Source organism: Mytilus californianus, unplaced genomic scaffold (assembly GCF_021869535.1).
Source record: "Mytilus californianus isolate M0D057914Y unplaced genomic scaffold, xbMytCali1.0.p SCAF_5, whole genome shotgun sequence".
Taxonomy (NCBI): Eukaryota; Metazoa; Mollusca; class Bivalvia; order Mytilida; family Mytilidae; genus Mytilus; species Mytilus californianus.
The window spans coordinates 13,816,068-13,843,950 of NW_026262701.1; the positions used below are offsets into that span (position 1 = coordinate 13,816,068).

At 32.9% G+C, this 27,883-nt stretch overlaps 1 protein-coding gene across 2 annotated transcripts; it reads right to left on the reverse strand.

Moving 5' to 3' along the window:
* Nucleotides 1-12,008: 12,008 nt before the first annotated feature.
* On the reverse strand, nucleotides 12,009-26,549 carry LOC127702005 (uncharacterized). Of its 2 annotated transcripts, none has more exons than XM_052205981.1 (11): nucleotides 26,462-26,549; nucleotides 24,159-24,235; nucleotides 23,455-23,627; nucleotides 22,735-22,885; nucleotides 22,069-22,235; nucleotides 21,470-21,612; nucleotides 20,070-20,242; nucleotides 17,986-18,056; nucleotides 15,772-15,979; nucleotides 14,512-14,619; nucleotides 12,009-12,484 (listed from the first exon to the last, which is right to left on the reverse strand). In XM_052205981.1, exons 2-11 carry the CDS (start codon nucleotides 24,231-24,233, stop codon nucleotides 12,227-12,229), a joined length of 1,527 nt encoding a protein of 508 aa, XP_052061941.1. In that variant the 5' UTR covers nucleotides 24,234-24,235; nucleotides 26,462-26,549; the 3' UTR covers nucleotides 12,009-12,226. The 2 variants fall into 2 exon arrangements, with proteins under 2 accessions (XP_052061941.1, XP_052061942.1); XM_052205982.1 differs by lacking the exon at nucleotides 26,462-26,549 and adding an exon at nucleotides 24,766-24,786.
* Between the last annotated feature and the right edge of the window lie 1,334 nt (nucleotides 26,550-27,883).

The following is a 27,883-nucleotide window of genomic DNA, read 5'->3' on the forward strand; positions in this document are numbered from 1 at the left end:
TCTCTCAATCGATTTATGACTTTTGAACAGCGGTATACTACTGCCTTTATCTATAAAATGTTGAATTATTCGAAACAATTAGGTTTATCTATCCCAGGCATACATTACCTTAGCCGATTTAGGCACAACCTTTCGGAATTTTCGATTTTTGATACTTTTCAACTTCGGTTACGACTAGGCCTAAGTATTATGATTCGAGCACAACAAATGTAGACGAAACGCGCATCGATCATACAAAATTATATGCCTGGTATCTTTGATGAGTTATTATAATTATTTAAGAAAATAATAAAGTGAATGATCAATGATAGTCAATATAAGACAGAACAGGTAGTGTATAGGAACCATGCTTTGGGGTTGTCAATTTGTAATGTTCATGACAAATTGGAAGACAACGAGGTAAGCAATAAACTATTCCCATAGAGTTTAGTTTTTTGTGTTTGCCTTTTTTCGTTTGTATACAAAAACCAGGACAAATAAAAAGGCATGATCAATTTCCTTCTGTCAATCATTCGTAACAATGTTTAAATGAAGCAGTTCGCTGTCATACCAGTGGTTGCATGATCTTAATTTGAAAGACTTAGCTCAATACAAAACCGATTGTTATTTTCCTTTATAAGTATATATAAAGAGAGAGGCTAGTGTACAATTTTTGCGTTGAATAGTATATTTTTATATTGAAATCATCAAATAACGGTTTTACAACATTAAACAAACCAAAAGATTTATAAAAACTAACAATTATTTAATCAATCAGTTGTACTGACTTCTAATGCAGTTGGAGATCGACTGGTTTGGTTCAGATATCCTAATACATATGATATACTAGTATTCTCTTTTACAAAAGTTTTTACCTATTTCGTTAAAGGAATGATGGTTTTTTTATCAGAAACTTATTTACCGTTTCGTATAAAAAGAAAGATAACTCTTTTTATTTGCATGTGGATATATTTGATATTGTCTATAGTAGAAACAATACGTGGGGTAGCGCCTTTGTTTACACAGTATGATAGGTATATTGTTATCCTCTTATTTATGTTACTGTTGATGCTGCCTATAAAATCAGTCATTATTGGCTTCACCATAAGGCGGTAAGGTGAAACTTTATATTTCTGCGAAATCATTAATAAGTCTTAGTGTAGTTAGTTGTTAGTTTATGAATTCAATTTTCCAGTAAAGAAAGTAATTATGATCTGTTAGCTGTTAAATATATCTTTATTTTAGTTGTTGGTTTTGATACTTTTATATAATAAAGGCCGAACCAACCAACGTACGTTTGGTGCTCGATGGTAATTATTAGAACCATCTGTCTGTTAGTCTGTCCGACGTAATATTTTCCAGAAAGGACACGTTGAAAACAATTGAAATTAGCCCTTCGAAAATTCTTCAGTCGCCTTAACGTCGTGGTAAAAATTAGAGTACCTCAGTTTTTCAAGTTTTACAACAAATAAATTTACTGCCAGAGATCATATTGTGTGTCAAGTATCGGCCTCCTGACACTATTGCCGAGTTTTCCGTGTTCCTAACTGTGACAGTCGCTATGACTACGAAATTGTATGACGAATGATACAGGCGGTGCCTTTATCATAAAACACTAAACAAACAGAAGTGAACAACATAATTGAAACACCAATGAATAGTAAGATGAAATGTCTTTATGCTGACAAAGTGAAGCATACATTTTTGTTCATGATTTTCGACTATAACGCATTTTCGACAAGTTTAATAAAGATCAGTGTTAATTTTTTGGGATCAGCATGCCGGTGAATGAACTTTTAGCGACGTTTGCAATGTAAAAATAGTTCGATGCATAAACACTGCTTGTTTGGATCCATACATGATCCCCCTTCTTTACCGTGCATAGGACTACTTTAGTTCCAGATATATTGCCATCTTTTGCAGTCAATATCACGTGTAACGTATCCACTACAACGTTGTCTACCATTAGTTCAGTTTCCACTAATTTGCTTGTAGTAGTCAGTATTGTCCAGGAGAATTGGTAAATCCCTGTCACTGGAGACACAAATATACCATCGCCGGAGTTGAAGTGGTTCCCTTCATTTATCATAACCTCATCAAATTTAACAATCGAGTCTTTGTTCAAAGTGATGATTTTTGATAGTCGAACGAAAAATAGCACAGGTTTGGCATTTTGTTTACTTTCCTATAAAATAAATAAGTTTCACCAGTTCAGAACCATCAAGATAGAACACAAATTGTAAAGTATCCCCTTTAACGTAAATATGAAAGAAAACTACAAAAACTTTCCCATGTTATACTGCTACTATTTAATATCTTTCAAGTAAATATGATTATCTTCATATCGAATTGTTCATAATTATGAGTGATTTCTATCGTTATATGTTTTGCTATAAACAACTTATGATCTTCCCATTAAAAGTTATGTGTTAAAACTCATCGAAGTCAGGCGCGAATTTTGTCTGCATATGTGGCACTCGAATCAAAACAATTGGAAGTCCAAATTTGGATTACGAAGATGAAGAGTATTGAAAACCCAAAATTTCATAAAAGTTGTGCTAAATTTGGCTGAGACGATCCATGCCTGGGGCTAAAAATCATAAGTGTTTCGAATAATTCATAAACATTATTGAAAATGATCGCATCAATATTTTCATGTCGACACAGGAGCTACGTTACTACTGTAACAGTCTCGCCAAACAGATTTTATGTGTGTCAAGTATCTTTTTAAAATACATTAATAGGGCCAAATATGTGAATTATTATATGTACTGCTTTAAATAGACTGTAAGTCCACGAGTGTATCATGGATTTACTAAAACCTGATGTCGGCTTAGGCATGAAAAGAATGACATATTATTATAAGATGTACATTTTTGGTTTATTAATTCTGTTAGATCACTTAAACAAAGATGCAACAACCTCATCATGTAAACATATGAACCTTCAATAGTTGTGACTGTTCCGTCTAGGCAGGCTTTGTTTTGTTCTCACAAACATAACATTAAACGTGGGCGTACTTGGTGAAAATTTCAACAGAACACACTTTCTGCGAAGTGAAATCAGTATGGGACTATTATATCTTCAACTGTTTCGGTACTTATACATCCCTCGGATTTCAAATGTTTGGCATTGAGCGTTCCTGATGAAGGTAAATCCAGAAAAGCGCGTCGGACGCATAAAATTATTAAACGTGTTGTTTTTAATTTTTTACATCACTGGGTCGATACCTCTGCTGGTGGACTATCAGTTCCCGAGGGTATCATCAGCTCAGTAGTCAGTACTTCGGTTCTGACATGATTTATAACAAACTTTTCTAAAATTGTCCGTTTATAAATTTTGAAATTATAAAGAAACTAAGGTTTCAACTCACTCAGGCAAAGTTGACCTTAGATGAATTTGGCTATTTGTTTTAGGTATTTTTGTCATATAACTCTTCAACTGTTTTGGTACTTATACATCCCTCGGATTTCAAATGTTTGGCATTGAGCGTTCCTGATGAAGGTAAATCCAGAAAAGCGCTTCGAACGCACGAAATTATTAAACGTGTTGTTTTCAATTTTTTATAATACATGTACATTAATTTTATTCTAATATTAAAATAAATTATAGAAAAAAACATCTTGATTCACTAATCTTTAAACTAGGGGTTTGTAAAAATTTGGTTCCGATTTGTTGTTTAGCTTTGATATTGTTATAAGACTGCAAACATCTATTTTATTTGTATATTACGTGACTTTATAATGCTCTCCTTATCTGAAAAGGAAATAAAAACAAACGAATAATTCCCTGTCTTTTTCAAAACTATCCTTCAGTTGTTGCCTTATCATTTTCATACGTAATTTCCCCTTTGATGTCAAGGATATGTAATCTTCTACAGGATCCTAAGATGATTTCTATGCAATAAGCACTTAGTATTTTCTTTATTATTCAAGATGATGTTTTGTCTTGAGCAATATACTTGAATGTGTACAAATAAAAATCATGAGCAATACATCCTACCTTGATTTATAATTCGTGTCAAATTCTCAATTTTGTCTTCAAGCCTAGCTATGACACCAATAAAAGAGTCTTCATCGTCAGTTTTATTTTGAATTGATTTAGATTCTAATCCATGAAACACAAGTATTCCTATATATATTTGCAATAATAAGTTAAACATTTTGTCAAGGAAAAATCTCCATTAAACTCTGTTTCGTTGTGATGCAGTAAGAAATGGTTAAGTTGTACAATATCTAGTAAACACTTTACCTCCTGCTGACTTCAAGCGTCAAGGTGAAAGGACAAACTTCAAATATGCAGTTAACATGTCACTTTGCTTCCAATTTGATAATGGTGAGTAGTTGAGAAAATAATATGAGCCAAAAGCAGTTTACCGATATTCACTTTCAATATAGAAATCAGCAGAAAAACAGAAACGGGGTAATCGCATCATCTCACATATATCTAAATATGACCGTGACCTTCTAGTTTCGAAAGTATCCTGAAGGTCAAGTTCACTTGGATAAATGAGATGCTATCACTCGCTGAAATGTTAGATCACGAGTTCAATGAGTATATATATTTGAACTTGAAATTAAATTCTTGTATGCATTCTGCTTCATATAAATACAGAAATGAGTCAATGTTAAGAATTTGAAGCAGATCTTTAGATAAAAAATATCTAATTTGATTGGTAACGTTGGTGGGAAAAACTCTTCACAATATTTTGAAGGCCATCTTGTACTGTGATCATGTAAGTAAAAAATTAATGGAAAAAATAGTAAGAAAGCCTGTTACGTATAGCTCACTAGATTGAGTTTATGAAGTTTTTAGCATTCAGTATAGAGAACAGATGTTTTCATCATCGTTTTTTATGTTAATAACAAAATACAGAAGAAAGAATATGAAATTTTCGTAAGTCTCCTCTTTCGTGAACGAGAAAGAAATGGGATTCCAAGATGTTCTTTGAATTCCAAGTTCTTTTATTAGGCAATCCAAATAATGAGCATTGCACGCACATAAAACACTTTTGTATGTGCCTGCATAAAAACAAGATATCTCCAATTTGATACAATATCAAAAAGCTTGTGTTCGCTATCATAATTTCCTTGATAGCTTACAAGGAAGCCATTGAACCAAGGGTTCTAAGTGTAAAATTCATACTTTTGAATGTTTTATGAACGCTATCACGAGCTGATTGAGTGCTAATGAATATCTGTGTCACAGATGACCACGTATATGTTCCTATTGTCGTAACCATAATCTTTTCTTATTTTCATATCGAGTTTGATATACCAAATGACACTTATAACCTATCTGTACTGACCATGAGCTACCTAACGTGTGTCACTGGTGAAGCAGGATCTACTTACCCTTCCGGAGTACCTGTAAACTTGTTGATGTATTTCGTTTTTTCCACGGCGTTGTCAGTTTGTCTTCAAATTATGAGTTTTGAATGTCACCTTGGTATATCCGTCTTTTTTAACAATAATAATCAGTATGTTATTTCTTTCTATTGAATTATACATCATGTCTGTGAATAGTTTTTTTAATCGACCCGTGTGAGCTTCTTTGGACTTGAGGAATCATTATTAACAGCGACCAATCAATTTGTTAAGCATTACATATCTAAACCATGACGGAATGAACAGTATGGAAAAAACACAAGATACAAATGAGGAACATTATATTACTGCCACTGCATTACAGCCGCAGCTACTGGACTTCCGGTTTCTGATGTTCGATTTGCCTAGCATTTACTCCCCGATGTTCTACTTGATTACCAGTCTACGAGGTTCTACTGGACTACCAGTCTCAAAGATTCGACCAGCAGCTAATTGTGTGGTAATGCTTTGCTCAAATAATTATTTGTATTGTAAATTTTTAGTTAATCAAATGCATATGCTTGTTCTAAAACTGATATTGCAACTCCATCAGGCATGGATGACAATGTTGGCAGTTTTGTTCGAGCATTTTATATTTGATGCTCCAAAAGTTTTATTTGTTTCACCTTCCAATCTTTTTGTCATGAGAAATGATCAAGAACAGGTGCTGTTGACACTGAAATATATATATAATACGTTGATAATAGTCCTTATTTTCTTTTCAGAAGGTTTCACCAGCCCAGTATTCATCACTTCTGTTTTGACATGACATATCGTGATTCGTGCATGTTCTGATAATTTACTGTTAATTAAATATTGAATTATTTGAAATACTTAGGTTTTTCTATCCCAGGTATAGATTGCTTTAGCCTTAATAGGCAAAAAATTTTAAATTATTGGTATTTGATGCTTTTTAACTTCGTATTTAATTTGGCCTTCCAACTATTTTCAATCGAGCACCACTAACGAGTCTGATGTAGACGATATGCACGTCTGGCGTTTCAAAACATACCGTCATATCTTCGACGAGTTTGTACATTCTCAGTTCCTTAAAATGTACAAAATCCTTAGCTAGACGTACTTTTATTGGAAAAGTATCTTCCTCATTGCACCTATTGTATTCATGTTTCGGACATTTTAAATCTATAACTTTAGCTGATAAAATAATGTAAATGTGATAATTAGAATGATGAATGGCAACAATAATCCTAATGTAGTTTACATAGCTTAGAAAAGTCTCGCTAGCTTTAACCTATAACAATATAGTTGAAATAATAATTTTATATACATTACTGCTCCAAAACACATCTTAAAAGAAACGTGATCATATCTTTAAAAGATAAAAAGTTAAAACTTCGGATTGACCGAATAATGACTGAAATGTGGGCTGTGAATTCTAGTCGTATAACCTTTGTTACTGAAAATAAACCTTCATTAGGTTTAATATAAATCACAAGTAAGTTTGGTATAGCGTGAATACGTGCGAGCAGCATGTGTTTCTAAGAAAACCTTCATCAAGTATGTTCGAGGTCAACAGTTGTGAAAATAGATAAGTACTATTTGAGAATATAAAAATACATCTATACCATAATAATTCCAATACAGTTATTCCTTTTAGCTATGTTAATAGAAATACAAATGTTCGTGTCAGACAGTGGAAAATTGGACAGGGCTTACATACCCTTAAATAATATATACAAAAAATATTCTCCTGAAGACCTTTGATTTGGAATCTATGTACATTTATTGTAAGCTTTAGCTAAAGCTTATTTGAATCATCAATAGACAAGTTAAGTTCAATATAAAAAATTTCCTCAAAATCTATCCATTCATTTTTCAGTGTTACAATTTATGAATCAGCATGCCCGTAAATGAACTCATAGAATCATGTGCTCTATAGAAATGATTCTCGGTGTAATGTCGATTGGTTTGTATCCACACATGTTCGCCTTGTTGTACTCGATATAAGACGACTTTAGTAGCTGGTATGTTATTAGTACCACTGTTTACCACCGACAAAAGGGGCCACAAATATTCCATTTTCGGTACTAAAGTGATTCCCTTCATTAATTACAGCGTTGTCGAACACTGCAATCGAGTTCTTGTTCAATGTCGTTGTCCTTGACAGACGAACATAAAATACCATATGTTCACTTTTGTGTCCAAGACCTTCAAAATGATCAGAAAATATATTGCAATTATTTATGACATAATTTGATTGGCCAATATTCTAAATAAGATTTCAATCTGTGCATGTCATTATACGGGTCGTTTCAGCGATATGCATGACATTCGTTCATAGATGATATGACTCATGCAGCCCCTATAGTCATTCTATATATCCATGATATATTTTTTACTGACGTCAGCAAATATTCATTTAATCAGTTCACATAGTTATTAGTCGTGACAGTACATTTGGACTTTTTATGGACGATCTTTTAAGGCCACTTTTATTTCTTTGAATTGAAAATTAAATGTGTTATAAGCTTTTTAAATAACACCCTTCAGATTTTCTCAAGACATTAGACTGCCTGATATCAGTATTCATGTTATTTTGGGATTTACAATTCATTTAGGGCTTTGAAACTACTTCTATTTCATTATTAATTGAAAAATTTTGCAATTTCTCTAAAAAGAGAGGAGAAAGATACCAAAGGGACATTCAAACTCATAAGTTGAAAATAAACTACGCCATCACAAAAAACAAAAAGACCAAAAGACAAACAAATGTATAGAAAACAGAATATAGAAAACTGATGACTGAAGACTGAAGACTGGGCAACACGAAACCGGGTGTGACCTGAGGTGCTCCGGAAGGTTAAGCTGATCCTGCTCTACATATGACACCCGTAGTGTTCCTAATGTAATTACAAACCCGGTAAAATTCTAATTCTGTAGGTTATATTTGGAGAAAAGGAAGACGAGATTGTGGTTACGACGATTGGAATATACCTGTCGTCATCTGTGGAACAGATATTCCATAACGGTCAACCAACTCGTGATGGCGTCCGTAACATTTTCGATGAGATGGTTTCAACTTCACCACGTGGAACTCTTGGTTTAATAGCTTCTTTGTGAGCATCAACCCTCTATCAAGGAAATCATGATAGGAAACACAAGCCCTGGAATATCGTATCAACTGGGAGATATATACTCCATTGCAGGCGCTGCTGAAATGTTGCTACCTAAAAATGCAAAGTTCACAATTGGGAGGCTGAAATCATCTCTTTTGTCGTAAGTTTTGTTTTCAACCGACCCTCTTTGTCAATTTCTAGATGTAAGTCAAGAAATGAGGCAGACTTAACCCTATCTGTTGTATCCTTTATTTCAAGTTCGATAGGATAGATGCGTTAAACATAGTCACCAAACTTTGAATTATTCAATGTGAGGACAAATAGTGTTTAGTATTCAGACAATAAGCTACAGCCTCACCATAGCAGCGTTTTATAGATTTATAGATTGTAGGTGCTGACAATGCGTATCTTTTTGTTAACTTTACAGTTTTCCTTTCATTTGTCTTAGTGCTATTATGTTTCTTTTGATAGTATCTTCTGACGTGACGCGGTATTTATGCATCTCGCTATCGTGTTTTTGACTTTGGACGTTACTTGTGCAGGTGGGTCCTGAGGTGCGACTCGGACGCAAGAGGTTTTGAAGTGTTGTTTCCATTTTGTTTGCCCTTATACGTGTATTCATATTTTATTTACTTAATTTGTACTTCATCTTAAAGTGTAAACTACATGTTTATACGGTATGTACTATCAACTACAAAAAACTTTGTTATCGACGACTTTGGTCAATTTGCTATCAACTACAAAAACTTTTCTGTTGGCGTCTCAATCAAATTTACTATCAACTACAACACCTTTTTTGTGGGCATCTATGTTAGATTGATTTGCATGTTTGTTTGAATATTTTAGTCTGTTGTGTTGTGTTGTGAATTTTGCTACATTGAAATAGAAAGTTCACAATTTGGAAGCTTAAATCATCTCCTTTGTGGTAAAGTTTTGTTTTCAACCGACCCGCATTGTCAATTTCTAGATGTAAGTCAAGATATGAGGCAGACTTAATTGTATCTTTTGTATTCTTTATCTCCAGTTCGATGGGATAGATGCGTTCAACATAGTTACCAAATTTTGAATTATTTAGTGAGAGAACATCTAAGGTTACTGCTAACAAGACGTTGCTGTATGAAGTCGTCCTGTTATGAATAAATGAACAAGAAGAGGAGCACAGTTGGTTCCCATGAGACTGGTTCCCGGTTGTTTTTTTTGAAAAACACTTCCTTCAAACGTAACAAATATTATGTCAATCAAGAAACCAAGCATCTTGATAATGTCAGTTTCATAGAATTTTTTGTTTCAATTAGAATGATTTTTTACAAAGTACGATTTATCTCTCATTAAGACAAGATACTTCTATCTACGTTGGTCATTCTTTTTTATGAAACAAAGCAGGACCAACTCTTTCAATTTGTCTTTTAGTTTGGAATGTGAAATACTTGTGTAAAGTGTAGAAAAGTCAAATATTTTAATACTATTGCAAGATGAAAGAGTCTTAGATTGTATGTACTCTAAACGATCTTTGGATTTTTTTAGTATCCACATCTGATTCACGCCACCCTTGGATTAGATAGTTTCAAAATAACTTTGTAGCCCGGCTTTGATGGTTGATAAAATTAATGTTAATACTTTAGAAAGAGGTTTTGTGGAGCACTTGGAAGAGCAAGCATAATAACGTTGAGAGAATGGGGACAACAACCCGACCAAAGAGCAGAAATCATCCCAAGGCCACCAATGGGTTTTCAGCATAGCGTGAAAACCCCGCACCTGGAGGCAGGCTTCAGCTGGTCCCTTAACAATATTGTATACTAGTTCAGCAAAAATTGAGGTCACACTAAACTACGAAACATATCAATGAACCAACCGTTTTGTCGGTTTTTTTTCATAAATTTCCGGTCTCTCTTCGACTTATGAGTTTTGATTCTCCCTTTGGTATCTTCTGACACTTATTTATGCAAAAAAGGTCCAGATGTCTATTATAAAAATAGGTGTATATAAAGATGGTACAAGCTGGTGGTAATGGTCAACTATAACTCAAATTATATGATGGTTTGTGTACAATTGACTAGCATACAAAAATAACCTAAGGTCACTGAAGTATGCATGACGTCTGAGTAAAAGTGACTCAGATGTCAAAGATCTAAACAAAGTAACACAGAGATTTGCAATGTGAAATTGTATTGATATACCAGCATGGTGTGTTATGATATGAAGCTACATGCAAAACTTTCAAGTTATTCATGCTTAACATTAAGAAAAAAAGTATAACAAAAATACCGAACTCCAAAAGTATTGAACCATATGTTGTTAATGTACATGCATTATTCAAGTGTAGTGAGGCTTGGTACCATTGACAGACTTAAACCCAAACCTTTTCCAAATCAGATCGAGGTAACTCTAGCTCAAATCGTAGTCAATCTCTTTATAGGGTAAACTGTGAACATTTCTGTTTTAATGATGTGAAAATATTTAGTCGCCGTATAATACCGGAAGAATACAATTAGTAACGATGTAAAGATTTAAAAAAAGAACAGAGTTCCAATGGCCCCCACGTTGCACATCTTACCTATCTAATGGCAATAACTAAACAAAAACACTTTTTACAAATATGTTAGAGAAATGAAGGCTTGAGAGCAAATACAATGCAATTTCCAATATAATTAATATTTCCAAGGGCATAACTCCTTTAAAAAATATTTGATCGGCACTGATTTTCGAACTTGTCCGAGACATTGCTCATATATACCTATAATATAAGTTTGATAAAAAATCTTGCAAAAATTGTACACATGAGATCGCTTTCAATGCAATTTTCCATATAATTAATATTTCCAAGGGGCATAACTCTTTTAAAAATAATTGATTCATACAGATTTTCGAACTTGTTCGAGACATTGCTGATATAAATCTATGATATAAGTTTCATAAAAATCTTGAAAGAATGTTTACATGAGAGCGCTAACAATGCAATTTTCAATATAGTTAATATTTCCAAGGGCATAACTCTTTCAAAAATAGTTGATCGGTACTCATTTTCGAACTTGTACGAGATATTGCTGATATAGACCTATGATATATAAGTTTCATAAAAATCTGCCAAGAATTGTACACGTGAGAGCGCTAACAAGACCGGACGGACGGACGGACGCCTGGTATTTCTATGACTCCCGCAACGCGTTGCGCGAGGGACAAAAAGCGTAAAATTAAAAAAGCAACGTAACGTCGTAACGATTGAAATTTACATACAAGAGGAATAATTGTTATATACTACTAGACCGATGGTACCCTCGTAGACCTATAGCCCACATGGTACCCTCGTAGACCTATAGCTCATCAGCAGCGAGAAAACACGTGATTCTAGAATAAATCTTTCTTAATCATAAAATTCATTCCTGTAGTTAAAAAAAAAGTAACTACCTTTGATTTTGAACATACGGAACCTTTAATTGAAGCCAAGTCTTTTTAATGTCAACTTCTTTGTTAATATTATTTTATTGACAATATGCACTAAAGTCGTATAAGTATTGATGATAGATATCATGGGGGATGGTGTGGAGGAGTGCTACGTCAATGTAAAAGCAAACTAATGACACAAAACATCTGTAACCAAAATTTAAATCAAAAGTCTATTATCACTTATTGGCATGTATTGAATATAATATAACGATACATTAAATTTTAAAGTAACGCAAGTAACAATACATCTGAATGATTATTACATTTTGTAACATGTTCTAAATTAATTGTTCTAGATAAATGTTCAGTCTCACAACATGTATAAAAAAACAAATGACAATGAATAGTCTTATTCTGTACTCAATAAAATATTGCTTGCACGTCATCCTTTGCATGTGTTCCATAATTACATGACGTGAATTCACTCTTTCTTCGTTTCGTTGATGACACACCTTTAGTATATGGTAGAAATTTCACTGTCATCCGGGCTTCACACAGATTTCTTGCTGGAAAATCTTGCATATCATCACCACGTACGTACATATGTCGTTCTGTGACATCTTCCGTTAATATGCAGTGTATATAGTTTGTAGGGTCAGTACCTGCTACACAATATACCTAGGGAAAAATTATGATAATTCTTAAACGTCTTGTGAAAAATCAATTTTCTAAATATCAAATGAAACATGAAAGAACCAAACAATGTTATTCTCTTTGGTCATCTGTGAAAAGAAAACCGCACCACGTCTATGCAAATGACAAGAAAGAATACAACTGTCTAAATGTTGTTGGGTGGCGATGAATTTTAACTGTATTTTCATTATTTTTTTTACATTTCCTGTGTTGTTTTATGACGATATATACATATAATTGTTATCTAGCTTCTATAAATTATCAAATCGGCCATCTAAAAAAAATACAGTGCTAGATTGGCATTGTATTATAAAAGACTGACAAAAATTATTGTTTTTAATGATATACTATGCACTTATTGTAGCTAGCAGCTTAAATGACAGTACTGTACAAATGCATTTCCTAATCGATATTTTGGGGAAAAAATGAAGCAAGGTATTCAGAATATACCTGTACTTTTCATAAACTTTTAATATGAAAGCAAATCTAGTGTTTAAGTTATACTTACATGTATAAATCAACTTAAATACGTAAAGCAATATTTAAGGGTTAATAAATACGAACTACGGTTTGTCCTTAAGCTTTAATTCACAACCATGACAGATATTATGAATGAATACACACATAATTGCAATAATTTAAATAAATATAAATCTATCTTTTTAATTTAATCTGTCTTAAATATATTCCATATTCCTATGTGATATGAATTGTCATAAATGTAGTTCCTTGTTAATGTCATCATCATGTTTGATATGAGCATATTTTAATTTTCTAATCTGGGTAGAGCTAACACCATGAGTATATGGAAGCAGGCAGACAGGCATGACAGATTGTACAAAGGGTCTAGAAGGAAAGCTTGGCATATCATCTCCACGGACATACAATGCTGTCTGGTAAGCTGATAAAGCCACAACAGAGGAAAGGTAGGTGGTAGGATCAGTGCTCCCAATACAAAACACCTTAAGGTAAAGTGTAAAATAAGTTAACAAATTATATCATAGTATTATTCCTATGTTAGCCATTACAAACTTCGCCATCAGAGCCGTAGATGAAACACTTATACGAGATATTATTCCTTTCAAAATTTATGTTTTTATTGATTTGATTTACATATGGATATGGCAGGTTTTACAGAATTTTTTGTCTTTCTTTACCATAAAACAAAATATTGTAAAATTGCTACTCTAATGGTAGGTCGATTAATAATTTTTTCTCATCACTAGTTGCACATTATTTTATAATCAACATTTTAATTGCTTTAAAGTTTTTCATCTTATGACGTCAAACTTATTTGTAGTTCCTGGTTTTGTCTTTATGTCGACACGAGCAAAATTACACAGACCTGATGACGTCAAACAGACAAAAGATATTTTTCGCCTATCAAAATACACCAAAGTTTGCGTTAGTTGTCTAAAAATCATTATTGAAATAGATACTACAACTGTATCCCTAACAATATTAATTTTCTCTAATTTCAATATTTCAATAATAGCAAAATGTGAGAACGATCCGCGACCAACTTGTTTTGTTTAAGACATCTGCCATTTTAGAAGTTAAATATTGCTAGTCACCATAAAGCATTTAAAATTTCTCACAAAAAGATGTTGGATTCCGTAGTGATTTTTTTAATTGTATGTTACATTTAAACAAAACGTAATACATAATTGTTTCTCGGAATTCGTGTGTTTATAATTACTGTTGTGCTTTTAAAACGACAATTTAAATAAAAAATGACATTTTGATTCTTCTTATATTCTTATTCCTTCATTAATTTAGATCAATATACAATTAACACAAATTTCTACAATTCAAAAAACATAGTTAACTCTTAAAAATATAAGCAAAATGAATAGCTCTTGCATAAATATAGGAAAATTTAACATAGCTTTAAAATATGGATTAAAAAATTGTGTAGAGAAAGTGCAATATTCTAGCTACTATTCATATTAGGTATTGGGTACACATAGGTTTACATAGGGTATTATACAGTCACAGAAGATTTTTCTTACCATGTCTGCGTATTTCTTGACATTTAGCATTCGTTTCTCTGTGCTGTCTATAGGTACTCTCTTCTTTAGTTTGAAGATACTTCTACTGTCATGGACCCCTACTATAACCTTCAAAATATAGATTGGACACTATTTTAACAACAACTGCTCAGAAAACAAATGCAATATTAAAAGTGCCTTCTAAAGCCAAATATGGAGACTGCAATGAATATAATATTTAATCATTGTTGTTTTGTCTGTACCTACTTATTTACTAATTTGCTTATACTTACTGCCACACCAGAGAAAAACTCAATAAAGCTCGCATTCCATTCCATTTCGTAAGCTAGTACAAAAAAAATCTATATTTCCGAATAATTCACGAATATGGTAAACATGAAAACTCACAAAAGATATCAGGCTTATAATTTTGTATTCCAGAGGCGTATGTCGTCTACAGAAGACTCACCAGTGGCGCTTGTATCCAAACAGAAAGAAGGCCAATCAAATACAAGGTTGTAGAGCATTGAAAAACAAAAATTTATAAATGTTGTGTCAAATCTAATTAAGGCTTTCTATTCCTGCGGGTAGAAACCCTTTTGTGTTTCTAGCATATAATAAACAGAAAATGGCCGTATCAATGATATATCATGTCAACGCCAAAGTGCTGACTACTTGGCTGGTAATACCCTCGGGAACAAAACGTCCACCAGCAGTGACTGTAAAAACTCATCAAATTTATGTATTTATTGCGAATATTAGTTCAATCTATAGAACACTTTGAAAATGGTCAATGCTAACAAATACTAGTAAGCCTTTGTTAACTAGTGCTTGTATGAAATGCGTTTCTTTTAATGTTAACCATTGAATGATTATATGTATAATGAAAAAAATACCGATAATAATTTCCTTGGTTGACTTCTTCATTTATTTAAATTTTACTGACTGAAAGTATACGTTCAAACGTCACAAATCAGTCTGATAAGGAAGAATAAATTGTACGTTTGAATATAAATAAAGGCAACAGTAGTACACCGCTGTTCAATAGTCATAAATCGATTTAACTGAAACAAATCCGGGTCACAAACCAAAACCGAGGGAAACATATCAACTATAAGAGGAAAACAACGGAACAACATAAACACTGACCTGCTACAAAAACAAGCATTGAAACAAACATTGATTGTAAACTTTGATATTGGCAGGAACACTTAAATAATAAAACACATATAAGTATAAAGCCGTTCATTCATTTTAATTAATTGTTAATCAAAACTCTACCTGTTTCCCAAGGGCTTTCATACGTTGCAGCAGAGTGATATGACCATTGTGAAACAAATCAAAACAACCAACAGTATACACTTTATCAACACGTGTATCAAAAGCATTTACTGGAACAGAATTATGTCTCTGTCGTAGTGGCCGGACAGTATCTTCACCTTCATCAAATATGGAATCATCAGTTGAATCATTTTCTTCTGACAATGTGCTGAAAGGAAAACTGTGATGTTTTTATGATACATTGTAAAGGTAAAATAACAAAAATACCGATCTCCAAGGGAAATTCAAAACGGAAAGTCCTTTAAAAATTGGCAAAATCAAAAGCTCAACCACATCAAACGAATGGAAAACAACTGTCATATTTTTGACTTGGTACAGGCATTTTCTTATGTAGAAAATGGTGGATTAAACTTGGTTTTATAGCTAGCTAAACCTCTCACTTGTACGACAGACGCATAGAATTCCATTTTATTGACAACAATGAGTGAGCAAAACAAACAGATATAATAGGTAAAAAATGTCAAAATTTGGGGTACGGCAGTCAACATTGTAATAATCACTATAAAACCAAATAAAAATTTCAACAAAGAAACACACAATTGCATATAGACACTCTACAGACAAAGTACATAAGCAAAAATGAAAGACAAGAATACAAAAATGACCATAGTACAATAATACAAAGGCGGGATGTATAAGTGCCGAGCCACGCAAAAAGTATATTACCAAAATTGGACTAAACAGTAAAGGTTTAAAATGTACAAGGACAAATAAAAAGAACACTATAACACGTACTTAAGATGATCAACAACGTGATAACCTGAGGCAGAGGAAGCCGTGTTTGGTTTTTCTTTAATTTCTAGTTCTGGAGGATATATTAATGGAAACAATCAGACAAGTTTGGATTGTTAATGGAAAGAACATCATCAATATCTGAATGTGAAATTAAATGATCTGACTTCTTTGGTCATCTTTTCTTTGACAAGTGTCTGAGGGAATTCCGACTCATATGAAAATAGGAAGAGGTCGGCAAGGAGAGGCACACAGTTCGTTCCCATAGGAATGTCGACAATTTCTTAAAAAGGTCTACCTCCAAATTCAACAAAAATGTTGTCAATAAGAAACTCCAGCATACTGATCACTTGTTCCTCTGTCTAGCATGTTTTACCTTTTTGTTCACTATATAACAAAACATGCTGTATGGTATTCCAAAGCAATGCTACCATTTTTATATTGAAAAGCATTGTGGATTATTTCTTTTATACGATTTTTCAATTTCACATGGTGAATGGTGGTATACAGGGTTGAAAAATCAAAAGTTTTGATAGAATTAATTTCAAAGGAAGATCTAGATTTAAAATAATCAAGAAGTTCTTTAGAGTTTTTTAGAATACACATATGGTTAATACCACAACGTGAGTAAACAGTTTCACAGTATTTCTGAAGACTCTCTTTCACTGCAGACGGAATTTATGTCAATCTAATGGACAATTCCTTTGTAGAAAATGCAGATCCGCCGGCAATGTGCCGTTGTTTGGACGGAATTTTGTGAAGTTTAAGTATCTAATACAAACAAGGTAAGTCCTCGGATTTGCAGTTCAATGTAATGTTCATTGAAGCCATGAAGGACTTATGATTCGCGAAAATCTCATTCTTGTCAAATGATATGTTTTTACATGTGTGATTACATGAGTGCTCATTTAATCCTAATTCTTTTACAAGACACTCGTAGTAGTACGATTTACATACAAAGAAAATATTATTTGAAGCTTTATGAACAACAACGCATTTATCGTGAAGAGATGATAAACATTTCACAACTTCTTTGTTTCTGAAAACGGACTTTGGTCGATCATTCACACAGTTTTTCAAATTATGAATATGACGTTTTATCAGAGACCTGATTGTTTTGACAAATCTGAAAAAGTGTCCAGTTCAACTTCTTCTCATTTAGTCCATGCTCTGGCGTAGTCCTGAATGGAATCCATAATTATTTTGAAGTTATGGTTCCAATAGATGTGTTCCCTGAACTTAGGTTTAAACATGGTTTATAATAAGTGACTTTCGGGTTTTTATCGCACATATGCATGCACCGTTCTATGTGGTTTGTCTTACTGAATCCATGTTAAATTTGTTACAATATTAAAAAAAATCAAGTCGGTTGATAGCGTTGTGCCTTGATTAAATATTATTACTAGAAACTATGGGAATTACCTGTTTGATTTTTCAATACTTTCAGCCAAGAATTTAGATGCATTTGATTCACTGTAGCATTTTCTTAATTTCTGAAAATTAAATACATATTTGTGAATCACAGGCTAAAAATCTTTTTAAAAAACAGTCTGTGTAAAGCAGTCTTTTAATTCGTCTTTTACTAGACACGTCCAAATAAAGGCTATGAATTAAAGAATAGATATCAACAGCAGTCAAATGAATACTGTTTAACCATTGTTTGGCCTCTAATTTGAAAAGTTCTTACAAGTATATTTCTTGGGTTTTGACACAAGTGGGTTTTGACTGCTTAATACAAATGTATGATATCATTTAAATGTGCGCAATGTGTGTTTCTTGGTACTGCATCTGAAACGCTTGAGACCTAGAGTTAAGAAAGTCTAATATAATGAGAGCGTTAAATGCAAATCAACAGCAAAAACCGTATAATGTCAACTTTGAACTAAAGCAAATATGAGGTATATGGCAGATTTTTTTAGATTTTTTTCAAAGCTTAAATTATTCATTATTTTTAGTCTCAAACTTTTATATCCATTATCAGCTAAACAATTTTTTTTTGTATCTTTGAAAGATGATATCATCTTAAAATCCAATCGAAAAAAAAAACCAAAGGGTGACCTCTGTTGCTCCGGAAAGGATCTGCTCCACATGTTTCGTCCGTCGCGTGTTGCTCATGGTAATTACAGATTTAGTGCTGCCGCATTCGGTGATATCACAATAGAGGGAAGATAACGGCATTGTGGCCACGACAATACGGTCAACCAAATCACGATGGCATCAACTTTAACAGTCAGAAACTTTGATTCAATAGTTCCTTGTACGTAGCAACCCTCTATAAAGGAAATCATGAAAGGAATTGCAAGCTCTGGAATATCGTATCAACCAACTGGGGGATATTTAGTTCATTTACAAGCGCTGCTTGAATATTTCTACATAGAAATGCACGTTAAGAGTACAATTGGAAAGTTGAAATCATCTTCATTGTCTTAAAGTTTTATTTTCAAACTACTCTTGTTGTTAATTTCTTAATGTAAGCAAATACATGAGACCGACTACGTATACACACATGGGACGAAACATTACAGACTGGTTGATGTCAATTGACGACTAGAGATCATATATGATTTGTATAACGTAATTTAAAAATACAGAATAGCATAAAATAAAAACGTATCTTAATTGCGATTGTCTTATAATAATACCAAGATACTACTATTCAATAGAAAAATAAAATGAAAAATGGTGTAAGATTTAATATCTAATATCACAGACTAATTACATCTTACCGATATACTACCAAGCTATCAAACTTCTGGTTTAAGCTCTGCATTGGTGATTTGGCTCTGAAAATATTACTTAAGACAAATTCTAATGGGATTAAGCAGTATTTATTCAGTTTTGTGCATTATTGTGATAAAATGGAAAAATATGTGCAAGGGATGTGTGTTTTGCAAAAGAACTAAAGAAAGTCACTAGCTTTTAGTCAATGATAGCAGATGAAATGAGCGCGATTAATGTCTGTCGTTTCATTTGAAATCGTCTCTTGATTATCACAAAACAATCGCATGCTCTTCTGATAAAATCACACTGTCATCTTAAACGTCTTTACAATTCAAAACGAATGCAATGAACAGTTATAGCCGCGTCTCTACGTCTACCAGTTAGTATTCTGAGTAGGTTCATCCTCGTTTCCACTTATAAGATGTTGTTGGTTGCAAATTTTTGCTTTATTAGTTGAATCTGTTTATATGTAGTCTATGGTAACAATACAGCAACTGATACACGTATCACAGTATACAAGAAATGTTATTGGTTAATTGTTCCGAATCCAATAATCTTCTATTAGGCGTCCATCATTCAAGTCGAAATTCTGATTATTGAAGTTACCGGCAAATGCAATCAAATACCAGTCACCAGTGTATCGTTTGAATTGTCCATTATTTCATCATCACTCCAAGTAATCAGAATTTCTAACTATTACTTTCTCATATCTTTTGCAAAACACGTCATGTTTTATTTTGGCTTGAAAGGCAGGAAATAGTGTCAGTTTACACAGCTTTGTTTACCTTTGGTATCTTTTCTGTGTAGGTTGCCTTTTCGCCGTCTTCTTTGGTTTCTGGAATTTCATCAAAGTCTACTTCATCTCGTCTTCTTTGTTCACGTGCTTTCAACTTATGTTGCAAACTGGCGTATGCCAATCTTACAGACATGATCAGGCATGCGATTCCAGTTATTCCAGCTAAAATATATAATCAATCGACACAATGGAAAAGGAATTAATGATAGTACAAAAACACTCACCAGATAATATATATGTGCCAACTACTGCATTGATAAAAAGCCTGCATGGTCAGTCGGAAGAACTGAGAACCAGAATGATAAGTCCGCTTATATATCCGTTTATTAATCATTTAACTATTTTAAAATGGAAAGTTTTCATTCAAATTTTAAAGTCCTTATCCGTCCGATTATGAAATGTGTATATAAGGTTCAAGATACCTCCTGCCAACTCACCACATGAAAGGATATACATAAAATAAACATATGCAAAGGACAATACACACACACACGCACATACACACACAAAACAGACAAATCTAAAGCTGGCCAACAAAAACAAACATATCCGATGCACTAACACAAGAAGCTTTTGCCAATACGAACGCCCATCATAACTAATAGTTAAACCATGTGTTGCTTTGCATGAAACATTCGTCTTGTTTCCCACTGGTGAAATCCGGAAACGATTGAAATAAGTCACGGTTATCGGCGCAGGGAAGTGAAACAAAAAGGGAAATATATCTGTAATCAATTGTACTACGCTTATTATCATTCTGTATGGTGATTGCCTAACTTTTGGAGTGAATATATCATCAGCTTAGTATAACGTGAATGTTCGTGTGATAATGACTATGCTGTCCTATTGAAGTATCGGTAGTGGACACTAGCTCGAATGCAACATAATAAATTTTATGTGTATACACTATAGACAGGTTAAACAGTTATATTGATTATACGAAAAGTAAAATTTACTATAAGGATATAAGTCAACAAATGTGTCGTAAAGTTTTGAGTTCATTGTATTCTATTAACAGGTTTAGTTCCGGGTATGAATAAGGCCCATCAAATGTATCGTAAAGTTTTGTGTTCTTTTTAATCTATTAACAGGTTTAATTTCGGGTATGAATTAAGGCCCTCTGTTTTTTGCTGTGTCATTGATATATACAACATTGGAATAGTTTTAATGTAAATAATCTAATTAAAACACTTACCGTTATTTTTTTAAAGCTAACAACCTCTGTTCTGCAGCTGAAAAGCCAATGGCATCTTTTCGAATAAAATGTAAGCGAGGTACCTTATTAGTTTCCATGATGAACCCAAATAATAATTTAATTACTACGAGTACATTGAAGATCTTAATGGTTTTTTTTAGAAAATTAAAAAGTAAAACGAAATGTCTACATACACCATGAAGTAATAGGTATAGGAGAAGCTTCAGCCAAACATAGGAATGCAATGCCCATTGATTCTAATTTTTCTTTTAATTTTCCTTCCATGACAGCAGCTGTGTCCGCTTTACTTATTAAAGCGTCGTTTTTTCTGAGCAGCCTGTATAATGTAAGAATGATTTATAATGGGATATCTGTCAATGAAACAGCAATCTAACAATATAAAGCATGTATAAATACATTTCTTGGGGATTACTGACTTACTGATTACAACATTTGTAGGTTTTGTAGCATACAACTAAAGGAAGCAAATAGCAGACAGCAACAAACGATAACAACTGGATTTCAGGTTCCTGGCTAGGGACAGACACAAAAAGAATAATGTGGGGTTTATTGTACGCAAGGTATAGGGGAAATATTCCCTTGGCACTAGAGTATAATGCTGTCAGATAAGTCTAATCCTCTTGATGAGTCATCATAATAATATGATAGGAAGCAAAATGTGAAATAATTCATTGTTTTTGGATCGTAAGAAGGTAACGAATGTCGTTTACAGAGCAATTTATACCTCCCATGCAATCATTAACAAATTTCGAATGTAATACTTTCGTTATACCTGAGATAGTAGGAGCGGAAGTAGTCTTGTACTCTGACAACACCGAGAACAAATTCAAATCCTATAATAACGGAACAAGATGTGATGTAAATGTTCGTCTGTTTCCAGGTCATCTGGGTAAAATCGGTGGTCAATAGGATTGACCATAGGGCAAAAACATTCACTAGCTGAAAGAGAAATTAATCATAACAGATATTTTAAAGTTGATACTAAGCAAATCGCACCAAAAACTAAACAATGAGATACATGAATATTAAGGTCAGTTAAGAAATCATCAACAGTATACATAAATTTCTAATTGATACATATGTAATTACATTTTTCGATAGCTAATTATTGAATTTGTTAAAATGCACATCTAATGGTGACGTTTTTCTTATATGAAGGTGCTCTTTATATCTTCACCGATTACATTCAAACCTTACAACACATACAGTCGAATTAGTTGATTTTACGGTCATATAGTGTGAAATGGTTATGCCAGTTGCGTCAATGGATTGAGATGAGGTCGTTTACTTAGTTTCGAAATTTGGTTGTTTTATTGAGTTGCTTTCGAAGACTTAATGCTAAAGTGACATCTGGTTTTAGTAAAAAAAAAAGAACAATGGCGTCCACGAACACAGTTTTATAAGCAGCGGAGTAATCTATATGTTCTATGTATTATACCTTGTCACAGAAAGCATCCATGAATCCGCCAAGCAGAGGATCGTCTACAGAGCCATATATTTGTTTTTGAGCTTTTGCAACGATGCCGTCAAGATGGTCAAGAAAATCGTGAAATACCACAAGGAAAAATGCCGTCCAGTAATACTGGTTTCTGTAAATAATAAAACGAATTTGTCTTTCAAAAACATAGTGAAAAGGTAAAAATGAATAAAGATAATGTTGTGAGATTACTGCAGTAAAATGTATATCATCGCGTCTAGTTCAGTATCATTGTAATAGTTTTGTGATATATGGATATTAAACAGCTCCTATAGTGACACTGTTGTTGCTATATTGATAACAATTAAAAGAATCGATTTTCAATAAAAAAAAAATAATCTAAAAAGCATTTGAAATCATTACGAAGTTTGTCCTCTTATAAGTTCACATCCGTTTTTGTTGGGGTTTGTGCTGCTCGATCTTTAGTTTTCTGTGAAGTGTACATTGTTTTGTTTTGTTTTGTTTTTTTGTTTTTTTGTTTTTTTTTCGTTTGGCCGTTTTTTTTTTTTTTTAATTTTTTTTATTTTGACAATGACGTTAATACTCTTCAGTTTAAGTCAGAAATTTGTAATATCCAGTAGTGAGACAAATCCGGAGGGTTCAATGAAGAATCCAGCTCTAAGGGTTATTAAATGTGTATTAGAGTTTCAAAGTTGTGAACTCTGTAAATCAAAGGCTTACTTAAGACAGCATGCTATAGGAATAACTAGAGCAGTCCTGGTCCATGAAACAATATTTGCTGAAAATATGGTATATTCTAGCCCTCTTATACTTAGGAACCGTGGTATACGGGATACAATAGGTAGCAATAGTGTCTGTAAAGGTGAGTACACATACTTGTCATACCAGTCAATCTGAAACGACGTAAATAATGTTATAAATATATATTACTTGACATATGCAACACGAGGCTCCAAATAACGGACAGAAGAAAGAAAGCTATAACAAACATTGTATTATTTCATTAAAGCTATTGTGTGTATACCTGTATCCGTGTTTATCAAATTAAGCGCATATTCAATTGTATGTTTTATTGTATTTAATATAATTGACAGCAAATGTTTGTATACGGTTGGTAGTGACAATTATCTAAAGCTTGGATGGTCAGACGCTCGAAAGGCTCGATTGTTTTCTTAATAAAAATCTCAAGAAAAGGCCATTAGAATTAAGAATAAAGTTAAAGTCTTTGATATAAATTTCGAAATAGGAAAAGATATAATTGTGATATGTCAGAAAATGTTATGTGATACCGTGTTATAACTTCTTTAACTCATCAGAACTAAATGTTTCTATATCTAGGCCGGGAGTTACTCTATGCATTAATAAACTTTCCCTGTAGTAAGCACCTCTTGTGTGTAGAAAAACAAATAATATTAAAAGTTTACCATGACGAAAAGTAGAGATTCAACTATCCTGGAACAGAATCCAAGCACAGCTAATATTACACGGGTCAACGCCATCACTAGAATAAAATGAAACATACTATTTCTATATTTAGATATATTGGTAATTTAAGCGCTGTTTTATATTTCCCTTTTGTTTTTCTTCATCTTGGAAAATATGTCATTTTTTCAGTAAAACCGTATTCCTAATCGGTTTATATCGACACGCGATCAAATTGTCAATGCATTTACTCGAGACCAGCACTCATTAAATATCTTAAACATTGGAATACTGAATCGACTGAAAGAGTACCTAGATTCATACAACATTTGCCTTACCTAGGCCTGGTACTAGGTATTAGTCCCAGTCATGGTAATATTGTAGATCGTGGGTACATCTCAAATCTGCAATTAGTTGGCATGGAACTGTTCAATTTTTATGAGATATTATTGTTTAAACTTAAAAAAATGTAAAGTTTGATTTTAAAAATTTAATAAAAAAAACTTTACGAATTAAATAACGCCAAAACTTTTTCTATTTTACGCCAACTTATGATTATTCAAGAAAATATGATCCTTAGAGTTGCTGGCATATTAAAATTGGTCTTACCTTTCGCAGACAACCCGCTTGAGTGGGTGTACTTTTGTGATTTTATATCAAACAGATTGTCAAACAAATTCTATATTTGTTTCAGATATATAAAACTTGAAACAGATAATCAAAATAAAATTGACATACCATAACATGTGCATACATATTTTAAATTCAGAAATAAGTAAAAACATATCGCTTATTCCTTAACGAAAATACAGCTAAATTAAAGTTCATTACTTTGATGTCGTAAACGCAAATCTTATCATAAAAGTTTGATGATGAGGGATGGCTGGTCAACGTTCATTGGCAAATGAAATGAATATTCAGGTCAATAACATGCGAATGCGAAATTAATATGAACCCTACGTTATACTAGACCGACACCTATAGTTGTTTCATTGACATTCATGCCACATCTCCTTAATTTATGTATTTCACACGGCAACATTCCGCAGAAAGACCTGGACACGGACTCCGAGCCTACCAATATTTGCCTTTACTGATTAATTCAGCGTGTTTGGCGGAGATGAAGCAAATACCAATTTTGAAGTTTCGATATGACCAGCCTTGAGATCGAGGCGAATCAACAACTTCTTTTACACGAGGCGAAAACGTTACAATGAAACCAACGATGCGATTGAAAAACAACAGAAAATTACGGTCTTCAACAATAAACAAGTGTCTATGCAAAATGCCAAGTTCTTAATCGTTATAAATAAAATCAACAGAGATCATACAAGATCTGCCATCAACAGAATCATGTTTCCAGGCCTAAAAAAATCAATTATGAAATTAAAGAGACAACCGTTTGTGAGGTTCTTGACTTCGGACAGACCCAAAACTGTTCAGAGGACAAAAAAACACAAATATGAAATAAAGAAAGACAAGCATTGGTAAGTAGCTTAAGGGCAAAAACACAACGATGAAATTAAAAACAACAATTGGCTAGGTGCTGACTTCGGATAGACATAAAACTGTTTAAATAACAAAAACAAACAAAAAAAGATGAAATTAAAGACAACTGGAGAGGTTCCTGACTTCGGATAGACACAAAACTGTTTTCAGGACAAAAAGAGAGGATCCTGAATTGACAAAACACTGATTTAAAGATTACAACGCAAAGATGAAATTAAAAACAATCATTGGTGAGGTTCCTGACTTCGAACGGACACAAAACTGTTTTCAGGACAAAAAAGTTTTTTAAGCGGTGAGCGGTTCCTGGCTTCGAACATGACACAAAACTGTTTTTGGACAAAAAAAAACATAAAGATGGAAATAAAGACAGCCACAATATGACGAGGTTTCTGACTTCAGACAAATACCTTATCATGTGGAGGAGTTACCAATTTTTTAGCACTCAACGCTCCGCCTTATTTCACTCGGTAAAATCAAAAAATAAACATTCGTATGTTCAGTAAAATAAATTCAAAAAACCTAACCTCGTTCTTTCAATCATGTATTTGTTAAAAAAATACTTAGGATATCAAAATTTTAGGCGCCGAATGCAACAACCCTTCATGAATAAAATCTTCGTCATTTCATCTCTGTGTAGAGGGTAGTTGTCTCATTGGCAATCACCCCGTCGGTCCAAGTCTCCTTATTTTATATTAATTGAAACTCACTATTATAATAAACAATATGGAATTCAGTACCCTTGGTATTTAGCAGGTATAAGTTATAAAAGTTCCAATATCAACAATAAGGTACTCACCAAAATATTATTTTTCAATTCGAAAAATGTGATCCAAATGTGCCACTCGGTGATGTATTATTAGTAAACAGATTTGTCTTACGCTGTTTAGATCACAGGTCTACTAATCGTATTTATCTATTTAAGTTTATTTACTGATATTGGTGATAAGAGGAGTGGATGAATGAATTAAAATGATAATTTGTCTTATCTACATTAAAATTAGATAAAGAACGGACAAAATGAATTTTCTCTTGATAAATTTATTCTTAGAATGGACTTTCTTTGGGTTTTTTTAAACAGATTTCAGTATTTTATTTTTTTCTAAGAATTAATTTATAAATTTTATTATTTATAATCAAGAGGTTATTTAGCGCTTCGCGTTGCTATTGAATAAAATTGTGATCAATTGTAATACCACATTGCAAATTTTACAATTGTATGTACAATTTCGCTACGAAAGATATCTTTAACCAGAATGAATTATTTTTACAATGTTTCTACACCTTAGGCTAATCATAATCATGACACCGTGTGAGCTACCACAAATCAAATTAGGAATGTTCATAAGAACTTTAAAGACAAAAAAAATAAGGCAGCAAAATTAGACTGATAAAAGTTGATTTTTTTTTAGAATATTTCATGGATAATCACGAGGAAAACCAATAAAACAATGCTCTAAAAAGTTTGGCCGACCGGAATGAAGGGCGGGAATAATAAAGCCACGTGAAAATGAAGATAGAAGCAGAAAATTTGACTTGCAACAGGCCACCTCAGAGAAGTCAAATTGAAGTGAGGCCTTCAGCAACGAGCTAAAGCTAAATAAAACTCACTACAAATTCAAGATGGCCTCTAGCACCGGTTTGAGCAGAATAAGCGCCTCATTTATCTAATCATAGTGAACTAAGTGAATTATATATTTTAAACCCTTTTGTCAATATCATATGTTCGAAAAGGTCATCGTGATAACTTAATTTGTTATGTTAATACGTAAAAAAAAAACATAATAGATAAAAACAACTACTAGTATTTTCCAACTAAGAATATCAATCGAAAAAGTTCCATTTACCCAGTAGCCAGTGCTTCCTGTTTGGAAATTTTCAGTTCCGAAATTATGTATAAAGTTGCGCACATGCAAACTAAATCTCAGGCGGTTTTGGATGTTCTGTTGATGTTCTTCACATTTTAATGCTCACTGTGCATTTGCATTGTGTGACTATCCAAACTTTAAGCCTCAAGCGTACTTTGTTAAGGATATCATAGTAACGAGTGTACGGAATTCAGTATTGTTTGTTTTAATCGTGATAATGTCAGTTCGTATAAATACGAAATTATTATTTCATTCATGATGGATAAATCTTCTGCCAACACGTATACAGGTGTTGAAGGGCGTTACTCAATTTTCTATATTAAAATTGTCCTGACAGATGCTTCCTGTCTACT